Source organism: Balearica regulorum, chromosome 5, assembly GCF_011004875.1.
Source record: "Balearica regulorum gibbericeps isolate bBalReg1 chromosome 5, bBalReg1.pri, whole genome shotgun sequence".
Lineage (NCBI taxonomy): Eukaryota > Metazoa > Chordata > Aves > Gruiformes > Gruidae > Balearica > Balearica regulorum.
In genome coordinates, this window is record NC_046188.1 from 69,510,917 (window position 1) to 69,530,390 (window position 19,474).

General features: G+C 68.0%; 1 protein-coding gene across 5 annotated transcripts in view; it reads right to left on the reverse strand.

The window, feature by feature from the left end:
- Positions 1-3,078: 3,078 nt before the first annotated feature.
- The window catches only part of SYT7 (synaptotagmin 7), a 32,273-nt gene continuing 15,877 nt past the window's right edge, over positions 3,079-19,474 (reverse strand). The window contains exons 4-13 of one of the 5 annotated variants that reach the window (XM_075755539.1): positions 18,369-18,500; positions 17,549-17,764; positions 14,012-14,380; positions 11,955-12,080; positions 8,828-8,963; positions 8,033-8,303; positions 7,421-7,590; positions 6,816-6,930; positions 6,536-6,735; positions 3,079-5,230 (exon numbers count right to left, since the gene is read on the reverse strand). In XM_075755539.1, coding sequence (XP_075611654.1) covers positions 5,126-5,230; positions 6,536-6,735; positions 6,816-6,930; positions 7,421-7,590; positions 8,033-8,303; positions 8,828-8,963; positions 11,955-12,080; positions 14,012-14,380; positions 17,549-17,764; positions 18,369-18,500 — 1,840 coding nt within the window. In that variant the 3' untranslated portion in view covers positions 3,079-5,125. The remainder of the gene's footprint in view (positions 5,231-6,535; positions 6,736-6,815; positions 6,931-7,420; positions 7,591-8,032; positions 8,304-8,827; positions 8,964-11,954; positions 12,081-14,011; positions 14,381-17,548; positions 17,765-18,368; positions 18,501-19,474) is intronic. The other 4 variants (XM_075755540.1, XM_075755541.1, XM_075755542.1 and 1 more) reach the window with 4 other exon arrangements.

A 19,474-nucleotide genomic window follows, 5' to 3' on the forward strand; every position in this document is an offset into this window, starting at 1 on the left:
GCTTGCACGGCCACCGATGGCAATTGTCACGGTGACACGAGGAGCTGCTGCAGTCAGCTGAAACCTCACGCGTTTCTGCTACGCACAAGTATTTTGGGCATCGTCGAGCCCCAGCACCCGGCGAGGTGTGCGCGCAGTGCATCATCCATACGTCTGTCTCTATATATATCCCTGCCTACTCTCTCATCCCCGCATACGACGGTTTGTGGCCTCACCGCAGCTGGGATCACGCTGCTATTTCCATCTGCTCCCGCTGGCTCCGAACACAAAGGAACGGACTTGGGGGATCGCTGCGGCTCGGACCGGCTCCGTGCAACAGGAGCACCGGAATAACTGCATGAGGCCAAGTGTGGGGTTTTTTTTTCTCTTTTTTTGGCTCTGTTCAAAGGTGTAGGATGATAAAAGAAACCTGCTCTGGTGTAACAGCCCAGACAGCAGCCAGGCTCGGTGGCATCGATGCCATCAGTAGCTTGTTACTGCCAAAATATCCAGGTTTGACTCAGCTGGACACAAACCAGAGCCTGAACGGGTGCAAGCAGCAGCGACCCGCCCTCCGCCGGAACGCAGGAGGTGGCCAGGGGACCACCTTGTCCCCTCCTGTCCTCTGCTGCCACTGGTGACCTCCAACACCGCATCTCAGCGCCTGAAAGGCGGATCCCGAGGGATGCTATCCTGGGCACGGGAGGACACGGCTCTCCTGCCATCCCTGCGTTTGGAGTTTCTTTTATTTATTCAAGACTAGTGTTCAGTGAATTATTTAACACAGCCACTCGAGCCAGCACCCCGGGCTCCCAGGCAGCCACGTGCCCCCTGCCTCGCCAACAGGCATCTGCCTGGGATGCGGTTCCCACCTCTGTGTTGTCCCCCCCCGCCACCCCGAGCCATATTCCGGTCCCTACCCATCACGTCACCTCCCAGGGACCAGCCCCAGCCCCTCAGCGCACCCCTGCCTGGAACAGGCACTCACCCCTCAGGCACGGGCTGCTGCCCACGGGGACCTGCTGGCTGCCTCACCCGGGGGCTGTCAGCATTGTCCCCTGGGGTGGGGGTCCCCAAAGCCACCATCGGGAGACCCCAAGTCCAGGCAGGTTCCTGCACCACTCCTAGGAGCCACCTCCCAGCACCACCAGCGCTTGCAGCCACCCCATCTCAAGGAAGAGCTGCTTGCTAGGGCTGCTCTTAATGAACCCTCATTAATTGCTCTCATTAACTGCCCTCGTTAGCAGGCTCAGCCCTGCACCCTTGCAGGTTGGCCAGGTGGCTTTCCTTGTCCCTTGTCCCTTTGCAGGGACCCTTCAGATTGCTTCGCCCCCCCCCCCCCGCCCCCGGCATGTGCCCCCTTCACCAGGGGGTCCTCGAGCACATCCTGCTCCGGGGTCCCCAGTCCCTGTGCAGGCAGTGGGGGGGTGCTCGGTGCTGGGGGGGTGCTCGGTGCTGAGGGGGTGCTCGGTGGAGATGCTCGGTGCTGGGGGGGATACTCAGTGCTGGGGGGGATGCTCGGTGCTGGGGGGGATGCTCGGTGGTGGTGGGGATGCTCGGTGCTGGGGGATGCTCAGTGCTGGGGGGGATGCTCGGTGCTGGGTGTTTGCTCGGTGCTGGGGGGCTGCTCGGTGCTGCGGGGGGCTGCTCGGTGCTGCGGGGGGATGCTCAGTGTTGGGGGATGCTCAGTGCTGGGGGGCTGCTCGGTGCTGCGGGGGGATGCTCGGTGCTGGGTGTTTCCTCGGTGCTGGGGGGATGCTCGGTGCTGGGGGGGATGCTCAGTGTCGGGGGATGCTCGGTGCTGCGGGGGGATGCTCGGTGCTGGGGGGGATGCTCAGTGTTGGGGGATGCTCAGTGCTGGGGGGGATGCTCGGTGCTGCGGGGGGATGCTCGGTGCTGGGTGTTTCCTCGGTGCTGGGTGTTTGCTCGGTGCTGGGGGGAGATGCCCGGTGCTGGGGGGGGGGATGCTCAGCCAGGCGCAGGTGACACTGTGACCCCCGTCCCCACTCCACCCAGCGCTCGCTGCGGGCACAGCAGCCGGGGGACCACAGGAGCCGCCCCCTCACGTCCCCCCCAGCCCAGAGATGAGGCACACTGGCAGTTACTGACTGTCCTTTATTACTGAGAACAGGGGCTGCCTCCAGAAAACGAGGGGCCCCGCTCCCCAAAAATAGGATTCTGCAAAGAAGGCGCCCCGACGCGCGCGCCCCGGCCCTCGCCCCCAGCCTCCCCGTGGTGCCAGCCCCGGCCTCTGCCGCCCCTATCAGAAAAGGGGGCGTCTGGCCGCGGCCCCCCACGCAGCAAAGCCACCGGCAGCGGGGCGGCATCGCCAGCCGGGCATCCCCTTGCTCCAGCTGCTCGCCGGCCGGTCTGGGCTTTTGTCTTTTTTTTTTTTTTGTCTTTTTTTTTTTTTTGTCTTTTTTTTTTTTTGGTCTTTTTTTTTTAATCTTTTTTTTTTTCTGGCTTTTTTTTTTTTTTTTTTTTTTTTTTTTTGTATTTTACACACCAGTTGGATGTTACCGTCACATGAAGAAGAGAGATACCTGAACAAGATAACGGCTAAGAGCTCTAGAGTTAAAAATGAACACACAAGCCCCGGGGAGCCGATTGCAGACAAGAAAACCCTCCCGGAGGAGCGGGGTGCCCGAGGGGCGATGGGTGGGCACCCAGCTCGGCACAGCCCCGCCGGCGCCCAGGCTGGGGTGCCACCGGGGCTCGGGGGGCGGCCCGGCACGACCCACCGCGGTGCCCGGCTTTGGGGTGCCCTGACCTCGTCACCCCTTGGCTCTGGACCCTTCCCCAGGCGTGTAAATCTCTTCTTTTATGTTAAAAAAAGAGAGAACATGATAAAAATACAAATGTCCCTAAAAGCATTATTATTACTGTAGTAGCAGTATTATGACTTCTCTCCAGATTGTCCAAAATTGTCTAAAGAGGGACTGTGGTGGCTGACGAACCCTCCCCGCTGCAGCCACGGTCCCGCTGCCACCATGTCCCCCGGTGGCTTGTCCCCCCCCTGCCCCGCGTGCCCCCCCGGGGTGGCAGGGATGTCCCCCTCGGCGGGAGACGGAAAAAGCACCCCGGGGGACTTTGGGGGGGGGGGGTGGGTGTTCTGGTGAAGGGTCCCTCCGTGGAGAAACCCCATGGAGCACCTCGGGGGCTCAGCAGGTGCCCCCCCAGCAGCCCGGCGCGGTGGCACGGGGTGCACCGGGTGCCTGTACGCGGGCTGGGACACGCTGCGGCACAGGGACGACGGTGACAGGGTGAAACACTCTCACGCACCAAAATTGGGCTCCCCGCTGTACACAGTTCCCCCCCACACCCAGGGGACAGCCCGTGGCCTCAGTGGCACCCGTGGGGCGGCTCGGTGGCACCCTGCAGCGGGGTGTTCGGCGTCCTCCCCGTGGGTGCAGGAGGGGGCGAAGGGTGGCGGGTGCCGTGGGGGCAGCGGGGGAGCAGGAAGACTGAGGATGGGGGAGCCCCGGCCAGGCGGGGTGGCTCCGTGACGGTGGGCACCCGGCTACACTCCGGGTGCCCCCGCGCCCACGGGTGGCCGTGCCCTACCTGAGATGGCTGCGGAGGCGGCAGCACCCACCTCTCCCATCCGCTGGGAGGGCTCGGCCGATGCCCCCCTCCGTTCCGAGGGGGCTGTGAGGCCGGGGGCTGACAGTGCCCCCACCCCGGCCAGCACGGAGGGGCTCCGCTGACCCGGCACGGGGGCCGGCGGGGCACCCCGGGAGCCCCCACGAGGACACACGCACGCCGGGCACTTTGTGCCGATTCTGGCAGAGCAGCCGGACACCAAGAGCCACCGGTGTCACCTGGTGGGGACGGGGACCGGCAGGGATGTGTCACATCACACCCAGCGCTGCTGCGGTCCTGCCGGGACCCACGTCCACAGCGGTGAGCCACCGCCGACCCCGCCAGCGCAGGGCGGTGGGGAGGACCCGCAGGGTGTGACCCCGCTGGGTCACCCCATCCGTCACCCCCCCAGGTGGGTCTGTCCCCGCTTTGGGGGGGGGGGGTTCCCTGTCCCGGTAGCCTCGGCCCTGGGAAACGGGCAGGGGTCCGGCACGTGCATCCCGGCGGGGGACGGCAGGGACACACCGACACCACAGGGATGCTGCTGGCACCGCTCCCGCCACACTGGCCGGCCCAGGGAATGCCACCTGCCCGGGACAGGGACAATGGCGCTCGCTCCAGCCCTTCTCCCCCAGGGACCCCAGCGCCGTGTACCGGGCTCGTGGGGGTCCTGGGCCAGCCCGGCTGGAGGGGGATGCTCTGGGGCTCAGCATCCCCCCCCGGGGACGGGGGTACCGCCTGGTCCCTTGCCCAGCCCTGCGGGGACGTGGCTGGGGTGGGAATAATGGGGTGAAGAGCTAGGGTGGGGGCAGGATGGGGGGGGGGACCCCAGAGGGGGTGTGACCCCCCAGGATGGGGTTCTCGACCTCCCGCTCCCACCGAGCCCGAAGACGGAGGTAAAGCATCAAACCCGGGTGAAGGCAGTGCACAAATGAGCCCGCTTTGGCTAACGAACTGTGTCATGGCTTCCGATCCCAAGAGCCCGCGCCTGGCCCGGGGAAGGGGGCTGCCCGCTCCCCCCTGGGTGCCCCCCACCCTGCGCGGCCCGGGGGGGCTCAGGGAGGGCGGCAGGGACTGGGGCAGGGCATGGGGGGCTCCGTGGCCCCGCTCGGGCGACGCTGACGGCTCGGAGAGGTTTTATTGAGCTGAAAGGGGAGGGGATGGAGGGGGGACCCTCTGGCACCCGCAGCCTGGCCCCCTGAAATAAGGGGGTGAGGCCACGGAGGGGCAGAGGGGGTCCCAGGGACCGGGGCTGGAAGCACTCGCAGAAGTCCTGCCCAGTGGCGAGGATGGGGATGGGGGATGGGGGGGGGGTGTCATCGCTTCTGGCACCCTTCTCGGCTGGGGGTGCTGGGCGGCTGCGTGACGCCCCCACGCCCCGGCACCGGGGAGAGGCAAAAGCGGGAGGCTGGGGCAGGGGGGGGGGCTCCGTCCCCCTCCTACCGCAGGGTCCCCGCGAGCCAGGCCGCTGTCCTGCCGGTCCCTCGGCTCCTTGCCGGGAGCCCCCCAGAGGGGTGAGGGGCGCTGGGAAGGGGGGACCCCCAGCCCTGCCGTCCCGGGGTGCTCAGGCCTTCAGCTGGTGCCACTGTGCCACCGCTTGCCGGGGACGGGCGATCATGTCCTTCCAGTGCTTCACCTCCCCGGGGCCGCTCTTCCAGGACAGGTAGATCTGCGGGGACAGGCAGCCCTTGCACCCACCGCTCCGCTCCCGGCCCCTCCATCCCCATCCCGCTCCCTGGCGCTGCCGCCTTCGTCCCCGACCTCCTTCCCTCCCCGCTGCCCCCCGGCACGTGCCGCCGGCTGCCGGCACAGACCCCGGTTTCCGCGCAGGGCCGGGCTATTTTTATCCATCGATTTTCCATACGGTGACGTGGAAAACCACACGTGCCAGCCCTGCCCGCAGCTGACAGCTCAGGGAGCCCGTGCCGCTTCTCGGGCTAAATGGATCGCCGTGCCGGAGCCGGGGGGTCGCTGCTAATTATGCAATCAAAAGTGATTTGATTGCGGGGCAGCCGGGGCGTGAAGGGCGCGTTCCTCTCCTCCGGCTCCGCCGCCGACAGCACCGCGACGCTCCCGCACCGCAACGCTCCCGGCAGCTTTAACGCCAAGCGTAGACATCATGGGTGCCGTCTGTCTGTCCGTCCACCCGGGCTGCTGGCTGGCGTCGGGCTCTGAGCGCAGCCGTGCCCGTGCCACCGGTGATGTCCCCGCCGGGCTGTGCCAATGCCGGGGACGCCGGCAACTCTGTCCCTGTCCGGCAGCCCGCGGTGCGGCCGCCCCCTCCCGGGTTTATCCCGATCTATGTGTTTGCTTCATTACAGCGCTGCGTTTGGGGATCATCGACCCTCTGCGGTGAGCGGTAATAACGGAGATTACTGCACTCGTTTGTCATCGTTACCCTAACGAGCGGAGCGCTGGATGGATTTAACATAAATCAAATCGAGAAGGGATGAATTCCTCCATTCCCGTCATCGGGAGGCGATGGGTAATCCCGGCGCGGGGACAGGGGCTGGGGTCCGTCCCTAGCAGACCCCGGGGACCCCCAGCCGAGCCCCACGCCCCGTCCCTGCTCCCCCACAGCCGGGGCCGGTGCCACCGCGGGGGGACTCCGGCTCTGCCCAGCGCTGCGGCACACGGGACCCATCGGGGACTTTGATTTTTGCCTCACTCTAAATAGCCTTTTGGCAGGTTGAAGCTCACCCCGGCGCAGGCTGTGCCACGGCATGGCGTGGCGGGAGACGCGGGACATTGCCACGCTGGATGGCGGCTACCGCATCGTCTTCCCGCTCGTGCCGGGTGAGTCCTTGCCACCACGCGCTTTTGCCAGGACTGGAGTCAGCCGGGAAAAGCCAGTGCGAGGGGCACCCACCATGCTCTGCCTTCTCCTCCAGCTTGAGATGGCACCAGGGACCCGGCTGTCCCCCAGGTGCCATCCCTCGGCAGGACGCGTTGCTGCCAATGCCGCGGGACCCACCTTGCCGATGACATCGTTGCGGCTCAGCCTGTCCTTGTCCATGACGGTGATGACGATGGTCGTCTCGCGCAGCCGCTCCGTGGGGATGTCGAAGGCGAAGGACTCGTTGAAGACAGGGTTCAGGCACCGCTTCATGACCACCGTCTTCTTCTTCTCCACCCGCTTGTCCTTGTACATCAGCCACACCTTCACGTAGGGGTCTGGGGGGACAGGAGCTGCCCTCAGTCCCGGACGGGCATCGGGCAGCGATGCCCGACGTGGCAGAAGCCAGAGCTCGTACCTGACGTGCCCCCGATGTCCATGGCTTTGAGGTTACGCGCCTTGATGATGTTCACCACGATGGAGTTGGCGGAGGGGTTGTAGCACAGCGACAGCAGCAGTTCCCCACGGCTTCCCTGCGGAACGCGCAGAGGCCGTTAGGTGGGCAACCCCAAAAACACCCGCCCCTTGCTGCAGCACCCAAAGACCCCGTGTCCCACCATGGGAGCGGGGTGCTGGGCTGGGACCCCTCACAGATGTCCAAGGGTGGGCTTTGGGGCTGCATGGATAATCAGGGCAGAAGGAAATGGGGCCATGCCCAGTGGGACATTTTCTGCTCTTCCTGAAGGCAGGAGAGAAAGAAAACTTTCATTTTAGATCCACCTGAAACAGCTATTTTCCACCCAAAACGAAACACTTGCTTTGGGCTACTTAGTGCCTTAATTTATAGATAAAGATTCGGGAAGAGAAACCTCCCCGTCGGACGTGGAACCTTCTCACAAAGCAGAAAACATCCCTGTTGGGGTAGCAAGAGGGTGGTGGTCGCGTTGGGACACCACAGGGACAGGGGGTAGCGTCCCCTCAAGGACCGTCCCCAGGGGGTGGGAGGGGGACCAGGGGCCTTACGCTGCCATCGCTGCACGGCTTCAGGTCCTTCCAGAAGGTCTGCATCTGGGTGAGGTCCACCTTGTTGAGGGGGATGGACACCTCCCCAATGGGGTCGTTGCGGCTGAAGCGGTCGTAGTCCAGGACCTGGAGGTACAGCACCCGCTGCACCACCTTCTCGTAGGGGAACCCTGTGCCACAGACGGAGAGGATGAGTAGCCGCCCCGGCCATGGCGAGCAGCGCCCGGTGCCAGTGCCGGTGCTGCCCTGCCTTGCCCGTGCTGATGGGGAGATGTTGGCACCAGACAGTGGATGGAGAGCAGATGACAGCTCGGGGCACCTCTCGTAGCTTCAGGCCACCACGGTGGCCGGCAGCAGATTAATTGCCCTGCGTGCACCCACCCACGGATGCCTGCTGGGGTGGGACGCAGCACCCCCCCCTCATGTCCCCTTTATGGGTTGCAGAGCAAACACCTCCAACCTGGCCTTGACGACTTGGCCAACCCATCTCGGCACCCACGGCCACCACGTTGGCAGCTTGAGCTGAGCTGGGCCAGCCCAGGAGGGAGGACAGAGGGTCCCACAACCGCTCCGCTCCCACCCTGCTCCACTCCAGTCCCTGCCAGCCCCTACCTTCAAAGAGGAAGGTCTCGTTCCAGTGCGGGTTGAGGTTCTTCCGCTTCACCTTGGTCTCCAGCTTGTGCTTCTTGTCGGGGAGCAGGTAGATCTTGACAAAGGGGTCGCTGGTGCCGCTGAAGTCCTTGGCCGGCAGCTCCTGCGCCTTCATGATCTTGACGGTCAGGGTGGACTCCTGGAAGTTGTAGCCGACGCTGAACTGGATGCGGCCCAGGTTCTCCCGGCTGATGCCATCGTGGCCCTCGTCGTCCTCGGAGCCTGGGGAGAGCTGTGGCGGGGGGGAGAAGGGCGGTGAGTGCAGCGCCGGGGGGGGGGCCGGCGGGACCAGCAGCGGGGTCTGCACACCCCCGACCCCCCCCGTTTCGGCACCCCAACTCGCTTCACACCGACACCCGGCCCCCAGCCCCGCGAGCTGTCAGAGGGCATCAGCCTCTGCCCGGCTCCCTGCCACCGCCATCACCTCGGATGACTCCTGGCTCCGCGCCACGCGGCCCGGGGACGGGGAGTGCCAATTAGCCAAATTCCTCCTGACAGCCCGTCCCTCATGTCTCCAGCAACGCTCCCTCGCGCCCGGCCCCGGGGCGGGGGATGGCTGCGTCTCCTCGGCTGAGCCGGGCCGTGCCGTCCGCGGTGCCCAGCTGTGATGGGGACTTGGCAGAGAGGGCCGGGACGTGCCGGAGCGCTTGTGGCACAGGGCGGGCGCAGGGAAGAGCTGGGGGAGCGCCCGGGTGGTACCCAGGGTGGGATGCTGTCCCTGGGGAGCCCGTCCCCCGGCGCACCCCAGCCACCCACCATCAGCATCTCGCTGGTCAGGGAGTTGACCAGGTCGGAGACGGAGGAGCGCGGCTCCGTCTTGCGGTCGGACTCATCGTGCGGTGGCTGCCCAGGCACCGGCGCCGTGTTCACCGCCTTGCCACCGGCCGGCAACCTGGGGAAAGAGAGGCCGTGCCTTAGGGGAGAGGGGCCGAGAGCCGAGGGCGAGACAGCGAGGGGCTCCCCCGGACCCCCTGTCCCGGCAGATGCTGCGCCTGGGCGGCGCCAGCCCCCGACAGAGGCTGCCGACGGCACGGGATGCGGGCAGAGCCGAGCTGCAGGGATGCCCGGGGCTGTGCCGCCCGTTGCAGCCCACCAGCCTCCCCGCACAGAGGGGCCCCGGCCGGTGCGGGCAGCCGGCTTTGCCCGTGGTGCCGCCACGCAGGGCTGGGTGCCAGCCGGTGCCCCGGGGACCTGCAGCACGTCGTCACCTGGGAGCACGGCACCGAATCCCACGCTGCCCACGTGCCATCCCCGACGGCCGCAGAGCCCACGGCGATGCCAGGGGCAGCCGCCCGGCCCCGTGGCTACCCACTCCCCACCAGCACCCACGCACAGCCCCTTCCCACCCCGGCTCGGGGCCACGCACGTAGCCAACCCGCGGGTGCTTCGTGCCGTGGCGTGGGCTTGGTGCCCGCCGCTAACCGCCCCCCTTTCCTTCTGCCATCCAGCCCTCCCTGGTGCCCCACAGCCAGGACCGCTGCCCCGGCTCGTCCCCGCACATCCCGGCACTGGTGGCCGTGTCTCGGGGTGGGGGCCATGCCCCGGTGGCTCCCGGCTGGCTGCGGGACGGTGGGCTTGGTGCCAGGGGAGGGACCGGCCCGGTGGGAGGGTGGGCAGCCGGGAGCTGCGGCGGGCACACAGACAGAGCAGCGATGGAGGTGGGCACGCACCCGGGCCACGCTGCCACGATTCACGGGGACAACGGGGGACACAGGCACACGGCAGCAGGGACAGGGCAGCCCTGGGTGGCTCCCGCGGTGCGGACAGACCCAAGGGGGAGGAGATGCGCACACAGACAGGCACCCCACGATGCGTCCCGTGCTCCCGCCCGCTGCGGCTCCTGCCCGAGCCGAGACAACGGTGACAGACCAACAGACGGACCAACAGGCGTAGCACCGCCGGGACGCGCGTGCCGCGGCGGGCAGCGCGCCGCCGGCACGGCCCCGGCGTCGCGGCGGGCTCAGCGGGCAAAGCCACAACGCATGCCACGAGACGCCCACCGACACGCCAAGCACACGCAGACAACACGCCGATGGAGACGCAGAGGGGAGACCTGGGGGCGATGGGGACGGAGGCACACGCAGCGGCACAGGGCGGCAGCCCTCTCGCACACCCACACACGCACGGCTCGCCCGCCCCGGCGGGACAGCACCCAGGGAGGATTGGAGAGCCTGAGGTAGCTGGGGAGGCAAAGTCAGGTTAAAAACAGAGCGAAAATGAAGGCGGAGGAGCTGGCGGCGGGGCCTGCTGGGAAAGGAGGCGCCGGTGGAGCCGTGGGTGCCGGGGCGGTGGCGCGCGCCGGCGGAGGTCGCGGACAGCAAGAGAGAGAGAGAGTGGGAAAGAGCAAGAGAGAGGAGGAGCAGCATCGTCCATCGCCGGCCTGCCGGGATGGAAGGGGGAAGAGAGGAGCGGGGCGATGGACGGAAGGAGAGCGGTTAGTCGCCGGGACAGGAGACACGCCGAGGTGCCGGGCTGGAGCCGCCGGGGATGGGCTGGAAGGAAGAAGCTGAGAAACGGGGATGGAGGAGACGTTTTGAGGCAGAAGAGCAGGCGGCTGGCAGTGCCGGGGGGGGGTAGGCGAGAGCAGAGGGTGCCGGAAGCCGTCCCCTCCGCCGGCCGAACCCCCCGTGTCCCACGGGCCCCGGGGGGCCAGGGAGCAGGGGGCAGATGGAGGTGGGGAGGCCATGCGTGTGCCAGGATGGGTCTTTCGCACCAGCGAGCTGGGGGGGACGAAGCGGGGAGCAGGGTCTTCCTGCGGCACAGCCACCCACCCCTCCCCGTGCCCGGCACCCAGCGTCCCCCGTCCCCTCGCCTGGCACGGGACAGCCGGCACGGTACAGCACGGCGGCCGGTGCTCCCAGCAGGGACCGGCTGCGCAGCGCGACGCCGGGGAGGGAAGTGCTAAAAGATGGAGCGAAACCAAGCGGAGCAGGGTAAAAATAGCCGGTGGGCGAGAACGGTGCCAGTTCATTAACACGCCGAGCATGCGGGGAGGCAGCGCCCGCCGGCTTCACACCTCCTCCCCGCTCCAGAGGGGATTGACACCCCTCTCCCAGCAGCGTGGGGACCCCCTGCTCCTGCCAGCCCTCCCCAGTGCCCGCGGCCAGGCTCTGGCCGGGCTCCAGCGCCGGTGCCGCATGCGGTGCTGAGCCTCCGGCACCCCGGGAAGGCAGGGAGCAGCCGGAGGCGAGGGTCTGTGCCGCACAGCCGCGCAGCTTGCTTGGAGGAGAAAGGGGGGTAACGCGTCGTCGTCCCCCCCCCAGTCTTGGGGGGCACTTGCTCTGCCGCCGGTCGGGCTGGAGCAAGGGCTGAGCACAGGCCACCGCAGGGATGTCCCCGTGTCCCTGGAGTGGGGGGAAGCTGCCCACCCCACACCGGGCTGCAAACAACCGCGCCGGGCTGGAGGTCGCGGCAGCGCGGCGCACGAGACATGCGTCGTGACGGGATACGGCTCAGCTGCCGACGCGGCGGTGTCGGGGGGGACCCCGTGAGCCTGGCCCCCCCCCCCCGCCCGCCTTGCCCCGCACCCCGTTCTCCTCCCAGCACAGGGGGTCTCCCCTGCCCCGTGCCCCGCTCCCGAGCGTGTGCCCCCCCAGCATGCAGCCAGGGCAGGGGGGGGGGCCGGCAGCCAGGGATGGCAGGAGAGGGAGGGCAGGGAGGGAGGAGGAAGGGACGGGAGTCCTCTCAGTGCTGCTGCTCCGGAGGCAGAACCGCGGGTGCCGGCAGGAGAGAGCCGCAGATGTCACCGTGCCCGCTGGGCCACCCTGTGCCGCTCCAACCTTCGCGCTCCACGAGGCCAGCCTCCTCCTCCTCCTCCTCCTCCACCCTGGGTGAGGCCCTGGTCTCCTCCTCCTGCGGGGACTGCCCTCGTCCTCGCTCATACCTCTTGTCCCCCTGAGCGTTCGGCTGGTTCGGCTGCGTCCCAGCGGGTTGCAGGTCAGGGATATTGGCAAAGTCATCTTGCTCTGAGAGTCCCAAAACCAGGGATAACACCACCATCCGGCCTTCCCTGCCCAGGCGGCCCCGCAGGCAGCGGGAGAGAGAGAGAAAGAGAGAGGAGAACACAGCATCAGGCAGGGAACCGGCAGGAGCGACGGCACCCTGCGGTCCCCACGACGGCGAGGGGACCCCCCCACCCCGCCCCGACTCTGCCCACCGGCCCCTGCGCAGGAGACGATGTCCAGGATGGGCGCGGAGGGCTGTGGGGAGAAAGGCGCCCGGTTTCGGTGAGCCCGGCACACGTGGGTACCGTCGCCATCCCTCTCCTCCGGCGGTCCAAGCAGGGAGGATGCCGAGGTCCTGCTGAGGGAGGGGAGGAAGGTGCCCGGAGGGGCTGAGGACGAGGGACAGCGCGAAGGGAGCGAGGTCCCAGCGTCCTTCCCTGGAGGAGGAGATGGCGGTGCCACGGCCAAGGCTCTTTGCCCCCCTCCGGCGCCGTCGGCACAAGCCTCACCGGGGCCCATAACCGCATTTACGCCGCGGCGCCGGGGAGGCAGGCGGGAGGGTAAACAGAATAAAGAGCAAAAGCAAAGTTAATGGCTTTGGAAAGCGGCGGTGGTAAATGGCAGCGGCTCCTCCGCGGGGAAACGGCACGCTGGGTCGGCACATCTCGGCTCTGCGGCTGCTCCCCCCCCCTCTCCCCAATTAAGGCTGGAACCAGCGCCGATGCTGGGTAAACAGGGAGGAACATGACCCTCGGGATGGCTAATGAGCCGCATCTCGGCATCAGGAAGCCGGTAAATGGAGTTGGCGAGGAACCTCTCGGCAGGAGAGGGCAGAGCCGGCACGGCGCTGGGCAGGCAGAGCCAAGAGGGGCACTGACCGGCTGGTGCTGAGCGGGGCATGGCCGGTGGGGAGGGGACCCCCGGACAGCGCTGTGGGCAGCGACCCCGAGGTGTCTCTGCCTGCCCCGAGGAAGGTTCAACCCTCTCTGCAGGGCTGCCTGCGCAGGCAGGAGCGGGGCAGGCAGCCGAACTCGTGTCTCCCGGGACCCTTCCCACCTAACCCCGATGCAGAAGGTGCTGTGCTGACTCACGCAAGGGCAGGATCAGGCCTGTGTCCGTGTCCCCCCCCCCCCAAACACTACCAGCTTGCGGGAGGCGCAGCTGGGACCCGAGCATCCCCTCTCAAGGGGCGCCGGGGGGGCAAACGGAGGCTGGGGGGGAGCGGCAGGACCCCAGGCAGGATGGAGGTGGGGGGGTGGACAGGACGACCCACCGGCTCTGCGGGGGAGCGACAATGTCATGTGCCGAGATACGGCGGCAGCGCGGGACTCAGATTAGTCCTCGGCGTTTGAGGTTTGTAAGCCAGCGCTGATCCAGCAGATAGGGTTAAGCCAGATTAAAGATCACACGGCTCCGGCAGCTCCGAGCAAGGCTGCTGCTGCGGCTCCCAGCCCGGGCGGAAGGCAGCCTGACCGGCAGCGATATCGGGGCCAAACAGACGGTCACCCCCGCACGGTGGCTACCGCCGGCACGGCTGCCCGCTCCCCCCCACCTCCTCGGGGCAATGTCACTCCCTGGGGACAACGCCGGTGGCTGTCCCATGGGCTGGAACATCCCTGCGCTCCCTGGGGACCGAAGGGGACCTGAGCACCCACGGCGGCCGGTGATACGGTGGGCGATCCGCAGCAAAGCCACGGGGCAAAGCAAGTTGGGGGGAGCGCGTGAGAACCTCCCCTGAACCCCCGGGCTGGGCGAGCCGCCCCTGCGCCCCGTGACGGGGCTGGAGGGGACCCTACTCTTCCCACCGGCCCTGGGCAGCATTTCCCCCAAGATGGTCCCAGCTGAGCGGCCGTGCTGGGGCGAGCAAAGGAGAGGGCAGAGGAGAGAGCGATGGAGAGAGCAATGGGGAGAACGATGGAGAGAGTGATGGAGAGCGATGGAGAGCAACGGAGAGAGTGATGGAGAGAGTGATGGAGAGAGCAGAGCGCACACTTACAGGAAGGACTTCATGTCCAAGCCGCGGTTGCGGATTTGCCCCACAACGTGGTCCCAGCTGCCGGGATTGGAGCGGCTCCGACCGCCAGCCGTCCGATGCTTGGAGCCGGCGGCGATGCCCTGGCGCGCCTGGCCGCCACGGGAGCCCCGGGGGTTGGCGGCGCCGGCGGAGGAGCCGCTGTGGGCCTGGAGGTGGCCCAGGCTCTGGCTGGTGGTGGGCTGGCTGTGGTTGGCGCGCTGGTGCTGGCTGAGGGGCTGCTGCAGACTTTGCTGGCGCATGAGCGTGCGGGGCCTCTGGCATTTGGGGTCGCCTGCTGAGGTGGGGATATACTCAAGGGTAGTGGCTGTGGACAAGGTGGAGTCCTCGAAACTTAGGGAGAGGAAGGGCAGAGGAGAGGAGAGAAAGGAGAAGAAGGTGAAGGGGCAAAATTGGAGGAAGGAAAAGAAGAGAGTTAGAGAGAAGATGCCCCAGCGCAGGGAGCGCTCCGGCAGGGGCCAGCGGATGCAGCGACCGGTTCCTCTGCCTCTCGGCCGCGGCTCGGCCTCGCCAGCGGCACGGGGCTCTCGCGTCGCCGCCATCTCGCCCGGGCGCCGTCCCGGGCTGCCAAGGGGGCTCAGCCGCGGCACCGCGGTGCCTGGCCGGCTGGGTGCCCTCCCGCTCCCGGGGCTGCCGCGCAGCCGGCACCTTCCCAGCGCGCCGGCCGACCTCGTCTGCGAGCTAATTAGGCTGCTGCGTGAAGGCGAATCCCGTGGCGCCCGCTCACGTGCTGCCAGCCAGCCCGCCCCGTCCCCGTCCCCGTCCCTCCCAGCCCAGCACCCAGCCGCTGGCACCCTCGCCGCCGGGTCTCAGCATCCCCCGTCTTGGGGGACCGTGCCGGCTGGGGGGGTCCTGTAGCGATGGAGGGGCTGAGTCCCCCCATGGCTGTGGCATGCCAGCAAGCCGGGCGTCCCCAGGGCCGAGCCAGGCTGGTAGCAGACAGGGACCCCGGGAATCCGGCCGCACTCCCAGCCCCCCGCTCACGGCGTGGGAAGCGACGGGGACACGGCCCCGGCGGGCCGGGGAGTGGGGAGAAGCTCGGCCCTGGGCAGGCAGGCTTCGTCTGGCCGGCGGGGAGGGAAGAGCAGGCGAGAGGCCGGCGGGGGGAAGCGGCGGTGCCTGTCGCTGGCCATGCAGCCGGCCCCGCGCCGGGGCGGCAGCGCATGCGTGGCACGGCCCATGCAGCCGGGCAGATGTCCTGGGAACGGCGCTGACGCCCACGGCAGCCTGCAAAGCTCACGGCCACGAGACCAGGGGGTCCAGCCAGCCTGGTAAAAGCCCTCAGGGGTCCTCGATGCACAAGGTCAGGGCACCCCCCCGGACCACCGATGAATCGCCTTCAGCAGCAGCCGACGACCTCATCCCGGTCCCTGCGCTGCCCGGGACCGGCCGGGCTGCCGGCTGAAACGGCGTGGGGAAGCTGTGCCGTCGTGCATTGCCAGCAGCAGGGGAGAGAGAGGGAGGGGGAAAGGATAAATAGCTTAAAAAAAAAAAAAAGACAGAGGTGAAGAAAGAGCGAAAGGTGAGAGAAATAGAGAGAGGAAGGAGGGAAGTTGAGAGGAGCGGAGAGCTGGGACGCATCCAGCCCCATGGCCGGGGCCGAAGACACGCGGGGCACTGCCCCAGGCGCTGCGCCGTCCCCCCCCGACCCGCGCCTGCCGCCGACCTCCTTTCGCTTTCCTATCAAATCCTAAATTAGTTCAATTTACAACCTCTCAGTCACAGGAAACTAAATCTGGCTCCTCTCGGCCCGGCGCCAGCTGGAGGCGCGAGCTCCTGCCAGCACCGTGCCAGGCGGCAGCACGCCCTGCCCGCACGCCCTGCCTGTACCTGCCCCCGGTGCCCCCGGTACCCCCGGTACCAGGGGAGGGGTACGGCAGCCGGGGAACCCCGGCATGGCCCCCGTGAACACCCCCGAACCCAAAAGCTCTACGCAAAATAGATGCCGAAAGGCAGGATGCTTCACCGGCGGCTTCCCCATCCCCTTAACTCTGCCCCTGCCGCCTGGACCAGCCCAGCGCGCTGCTGCGGCAGCCGGCCGTCCGTCCATCCATCCGTCCATCCATCCATCCATCCGTCGTCCGTCTGTCCAGCTCCCAGCCCCTCCGGGCTCCGGAGCTACCAGCCAGGCCAGAGGAACCCGGCCCCACGCCGACGCTGCCCCAGCCAGCACGGCACGGCCGCCGGCGCAGCCCAGCTGTGAGTCAGCGGGAGCGGAGGTGCCGAGCGGCGCGCGGGTGCGTGTCCACGGCTCTCGGCACGGCAGCTGCACGACGCCTTTTCTTAGCCGGCCTTCGCACGTCCCGACGGAGGAGTCCCGAAACCCCGGGGGGTTTTGTTTCGCCGCCGAGACTGGGTACGGCTGAAGGCTGCGTGGCTCCCCCTCTTCCTCGCCTCTCCCTCTCGCCTCCCAGCAGCCGAGCTGGAGCACACCAGCATCGTGCCAAACAGGCGGCTGCGGCTCCAAACGGGGGGGGAAACACCAATCTTTGGGGTTCCAGGAGGCATTTGGGATTTGCCCGAGGCGGCAGGACTGATCTTTCTCTTTCAAAAAGGTTTTCTCCCCGCCGACAAGGCTGGAAGAAGCAGCGGGGATGAGGCACGCCAGCCCCAGGGAGCACCTTTGCCAATGCCACCAACCTCTCCGAGGGTGCCGGGGCCGCTGCCGGGACCCACCGGCTGTTCAGCCGGCAGCACGGCGCTCGGGCTGCCGCGCAATCGGAGGCTGCTGCGTCCCGGCGCAGGGAACCGGAGCAGAGACCAGAAACGTTGGACGGAGCCCACAGCCAGAGAAATCACCGCCATCTCCCCAAGCAGAGCCACGGTCACTGCCAGCAGCGGAGGGTCTTGCCGAGACCCCCACCCAGCCTGCCCGGGCCAGGAGCCCCGCAGAGCACGCCGAAGCTCGGATTTTCCCCTAAATCTGATCAACCGCCGGCTTTCCCCAACTCTCCCCCGGCAGCGGGTGGTGGAGTCACAAGCGAGGTGCCGGCGCCGCGTCTTGCGGCTGCGCCGTGGGTCAGGGGAGTGCCGCAGAGGGAAGAGGACGGTGATGCCGTGTGCCATCCCCAGCGGCCACATCCCAGGGACGGGGACACGGGGAGCAGCCTTTGGGCAATCGCCACGACGGAGCCCCCTGCCCCGGGGAGCCTCACCGGCAACGCCGAGCCGCTTCCCGCTGGCATTGGGCAAAGGCACCCTCGGCGATGGAAACGTGCCGGGGACAGCACCCAAAGGCGCTCCTCCTGCCCGGCTGGGGCTTGAGCCCCGCAGCCCCCTCCTCTGCTGCCCCCCCCGAGCCAAAACGCTGCCGAAACACCGCCGGGGACCTGGGCAGCTCCTCGCCTCCCTCGGCACGGTGGGCCGGAGGAATCTCTCGATGCCCCCCCCGGCCCCGTCCAAGCGCAGCCCGCAGAGGGGAGCGGGCGCTCGGGCACGCTGGCGGCGGCGGCGGGGGGGTCCGTGCCGGGGTGCCGTGCCGGACCGTGTGTGCTCACTCACTTGGACAGGCTGAGCTTCCCTGCGGCCAAGTGGCTCTGCACCGTGTGCCAGCGGCCTCGCGCCACCTTCCCCGCGCCGGGCTCGCTGTGGGCAGAGACGCTGCTCCTCATGCCGTCCTCGCCGAGCCGCTGCTTCTCCCTGGGGCGGCCGTCGCGCTCCCCCGCCAACCCCGCGGCGGCCGATGCCGTCAGCTTGGCCCCTGATAACAGAGAGCCACTGGGCCGGGCCGGCGGCCGGACCCCCCCAGACAGACACGGAGGGAGCCGGACGGACAGACGGACGGACAGACGGATTGGGGGGGGGGGAGCCGTTTGATAGGGGTTGGGGGGGTTACAAGGGGACGGGGAGAGAGCCGGAGGGGGACAGACGGACAAGAGACGGACAGACAGACAGAGAGAGAGAGAGAGACATCAGCACTGCAAAAGAAAAGGGGTCCTGGCCTGGGGGGGGGGGTGGTGCGCGGGGGCCTTGGCAAAACCATCCGAAATAAAGAGGGGAGGAGGACGAGGGGCGAGGTGGGGGTCCCGCTCACCGGCAGCCCAGCCCCGGGGGGGACCCGTCCCCGCGCCGAGGGGGTGCCCCCAACGCGCAACCCCGTCCTGCGCCGCCGCGAGGTGTTTTGGGGGGGGGGGGGAACCCGCCGCGGCCCCGGCCGCCCCCGGGGGAGCGGGAAGGAGGGGTTGCTCGTCTCCATGGGGCTGCCCATGGGGTGGCGTGCGGGGAACCCGGGAGGAAGAGGAGGAGGAGGAGGAGGAGGAAGGCGAGTGGGTGCTGCCCATATACTCACTACACGGAGCAAACCCGGTAAGGAGAGACTCACTTGAGGGAAAGCCGCGGATCACCGTACGGGGCGTAAGGTGAAATGTTTAGTATAAACTCCTTGGGAGGGTAGGAGCTCCATTTCTGCTGCACTGTGTTGTCATTGTTATTCCAAAAGTCTCTGTCTAGATCGCTACAGCAGCCGGAGACCAGGGGAGAAAGAAAAGGGAAATACAAGAGAGAGAAGCTGAATTCCTGTGAGAGGGAAGGAAAAGCAGCCCTCCGCCCCCGGAGCGCCGGGATCCTGCAGAGAGAGACGGGGCGCGCGGCCGCCCACCCCTCGGACACCGACACACACACATACACACGCACGGACAGACGGACGGATGGATGGAGCGGGGCAGAGCTGCGGAGAGACAGGAGCGGGCGGCTCCGCCGGCTGGGAAGGAGAGAAGGATGGTGCGGGGTTAAAGAGGCGCCGGCGAGCGCGGTGCCGGCGCTGCGTCCTCGGCACGCGCGTCTGTGCGTCCCTGGCACGCGTGCCCGTGCGTCCTCGCCGCCTCAGCAGCTGGGTCCTGGAAGTGCACGCTGCTTGGTTAACCGTGACGCTGCTACGTCTTGGAGACCCCCCCCCCCACACACCCCGGGTCCCCTCCTGCCGAACCAGCCTGCTGCCGGCACGCAGCCTGAACCTCCCGGCTGTGCCGAGCCACCCGCAGCGCCCCGCTGCCCGGCCCGAGCTGCGTGCCAGGGGCTGTGGAGCCGAGCAACTCCCCGCCGGCGCTGGGGGGACTGGAAAAGCCACCGGTGCCCGGCCCTCGTGCCCCTCATCGATGCCCGCCCGCGGCTCCGGGTTGAGCCCAGCTGCACGGACCCTGCCGGAGCCGGGGAAGGAGAGCCGCGTGTGCCATGCCGCAGGGAGGGGACGTGCCTCCCCCTGCAGTCCCAGCTGATGTGCCCAGGCGGAAGGGTGCCCGAGGTAGCCCCGGATGCCTGCACCCCAAAAACAGCCCGGGCAGGAGGCCAGGCCAGCCCCGGGGGGAGGTTTGCCACAGCCTTACTCCAGGCAGGGGCTATTTCCCTCCTGGTGGTCCCAAGAGCCCTGCGGGGTGCCAGGCGGTGCGGGGGGGGCAGAACTGGAGCTCGGGTGCCCAGGAGAGCCCCTCG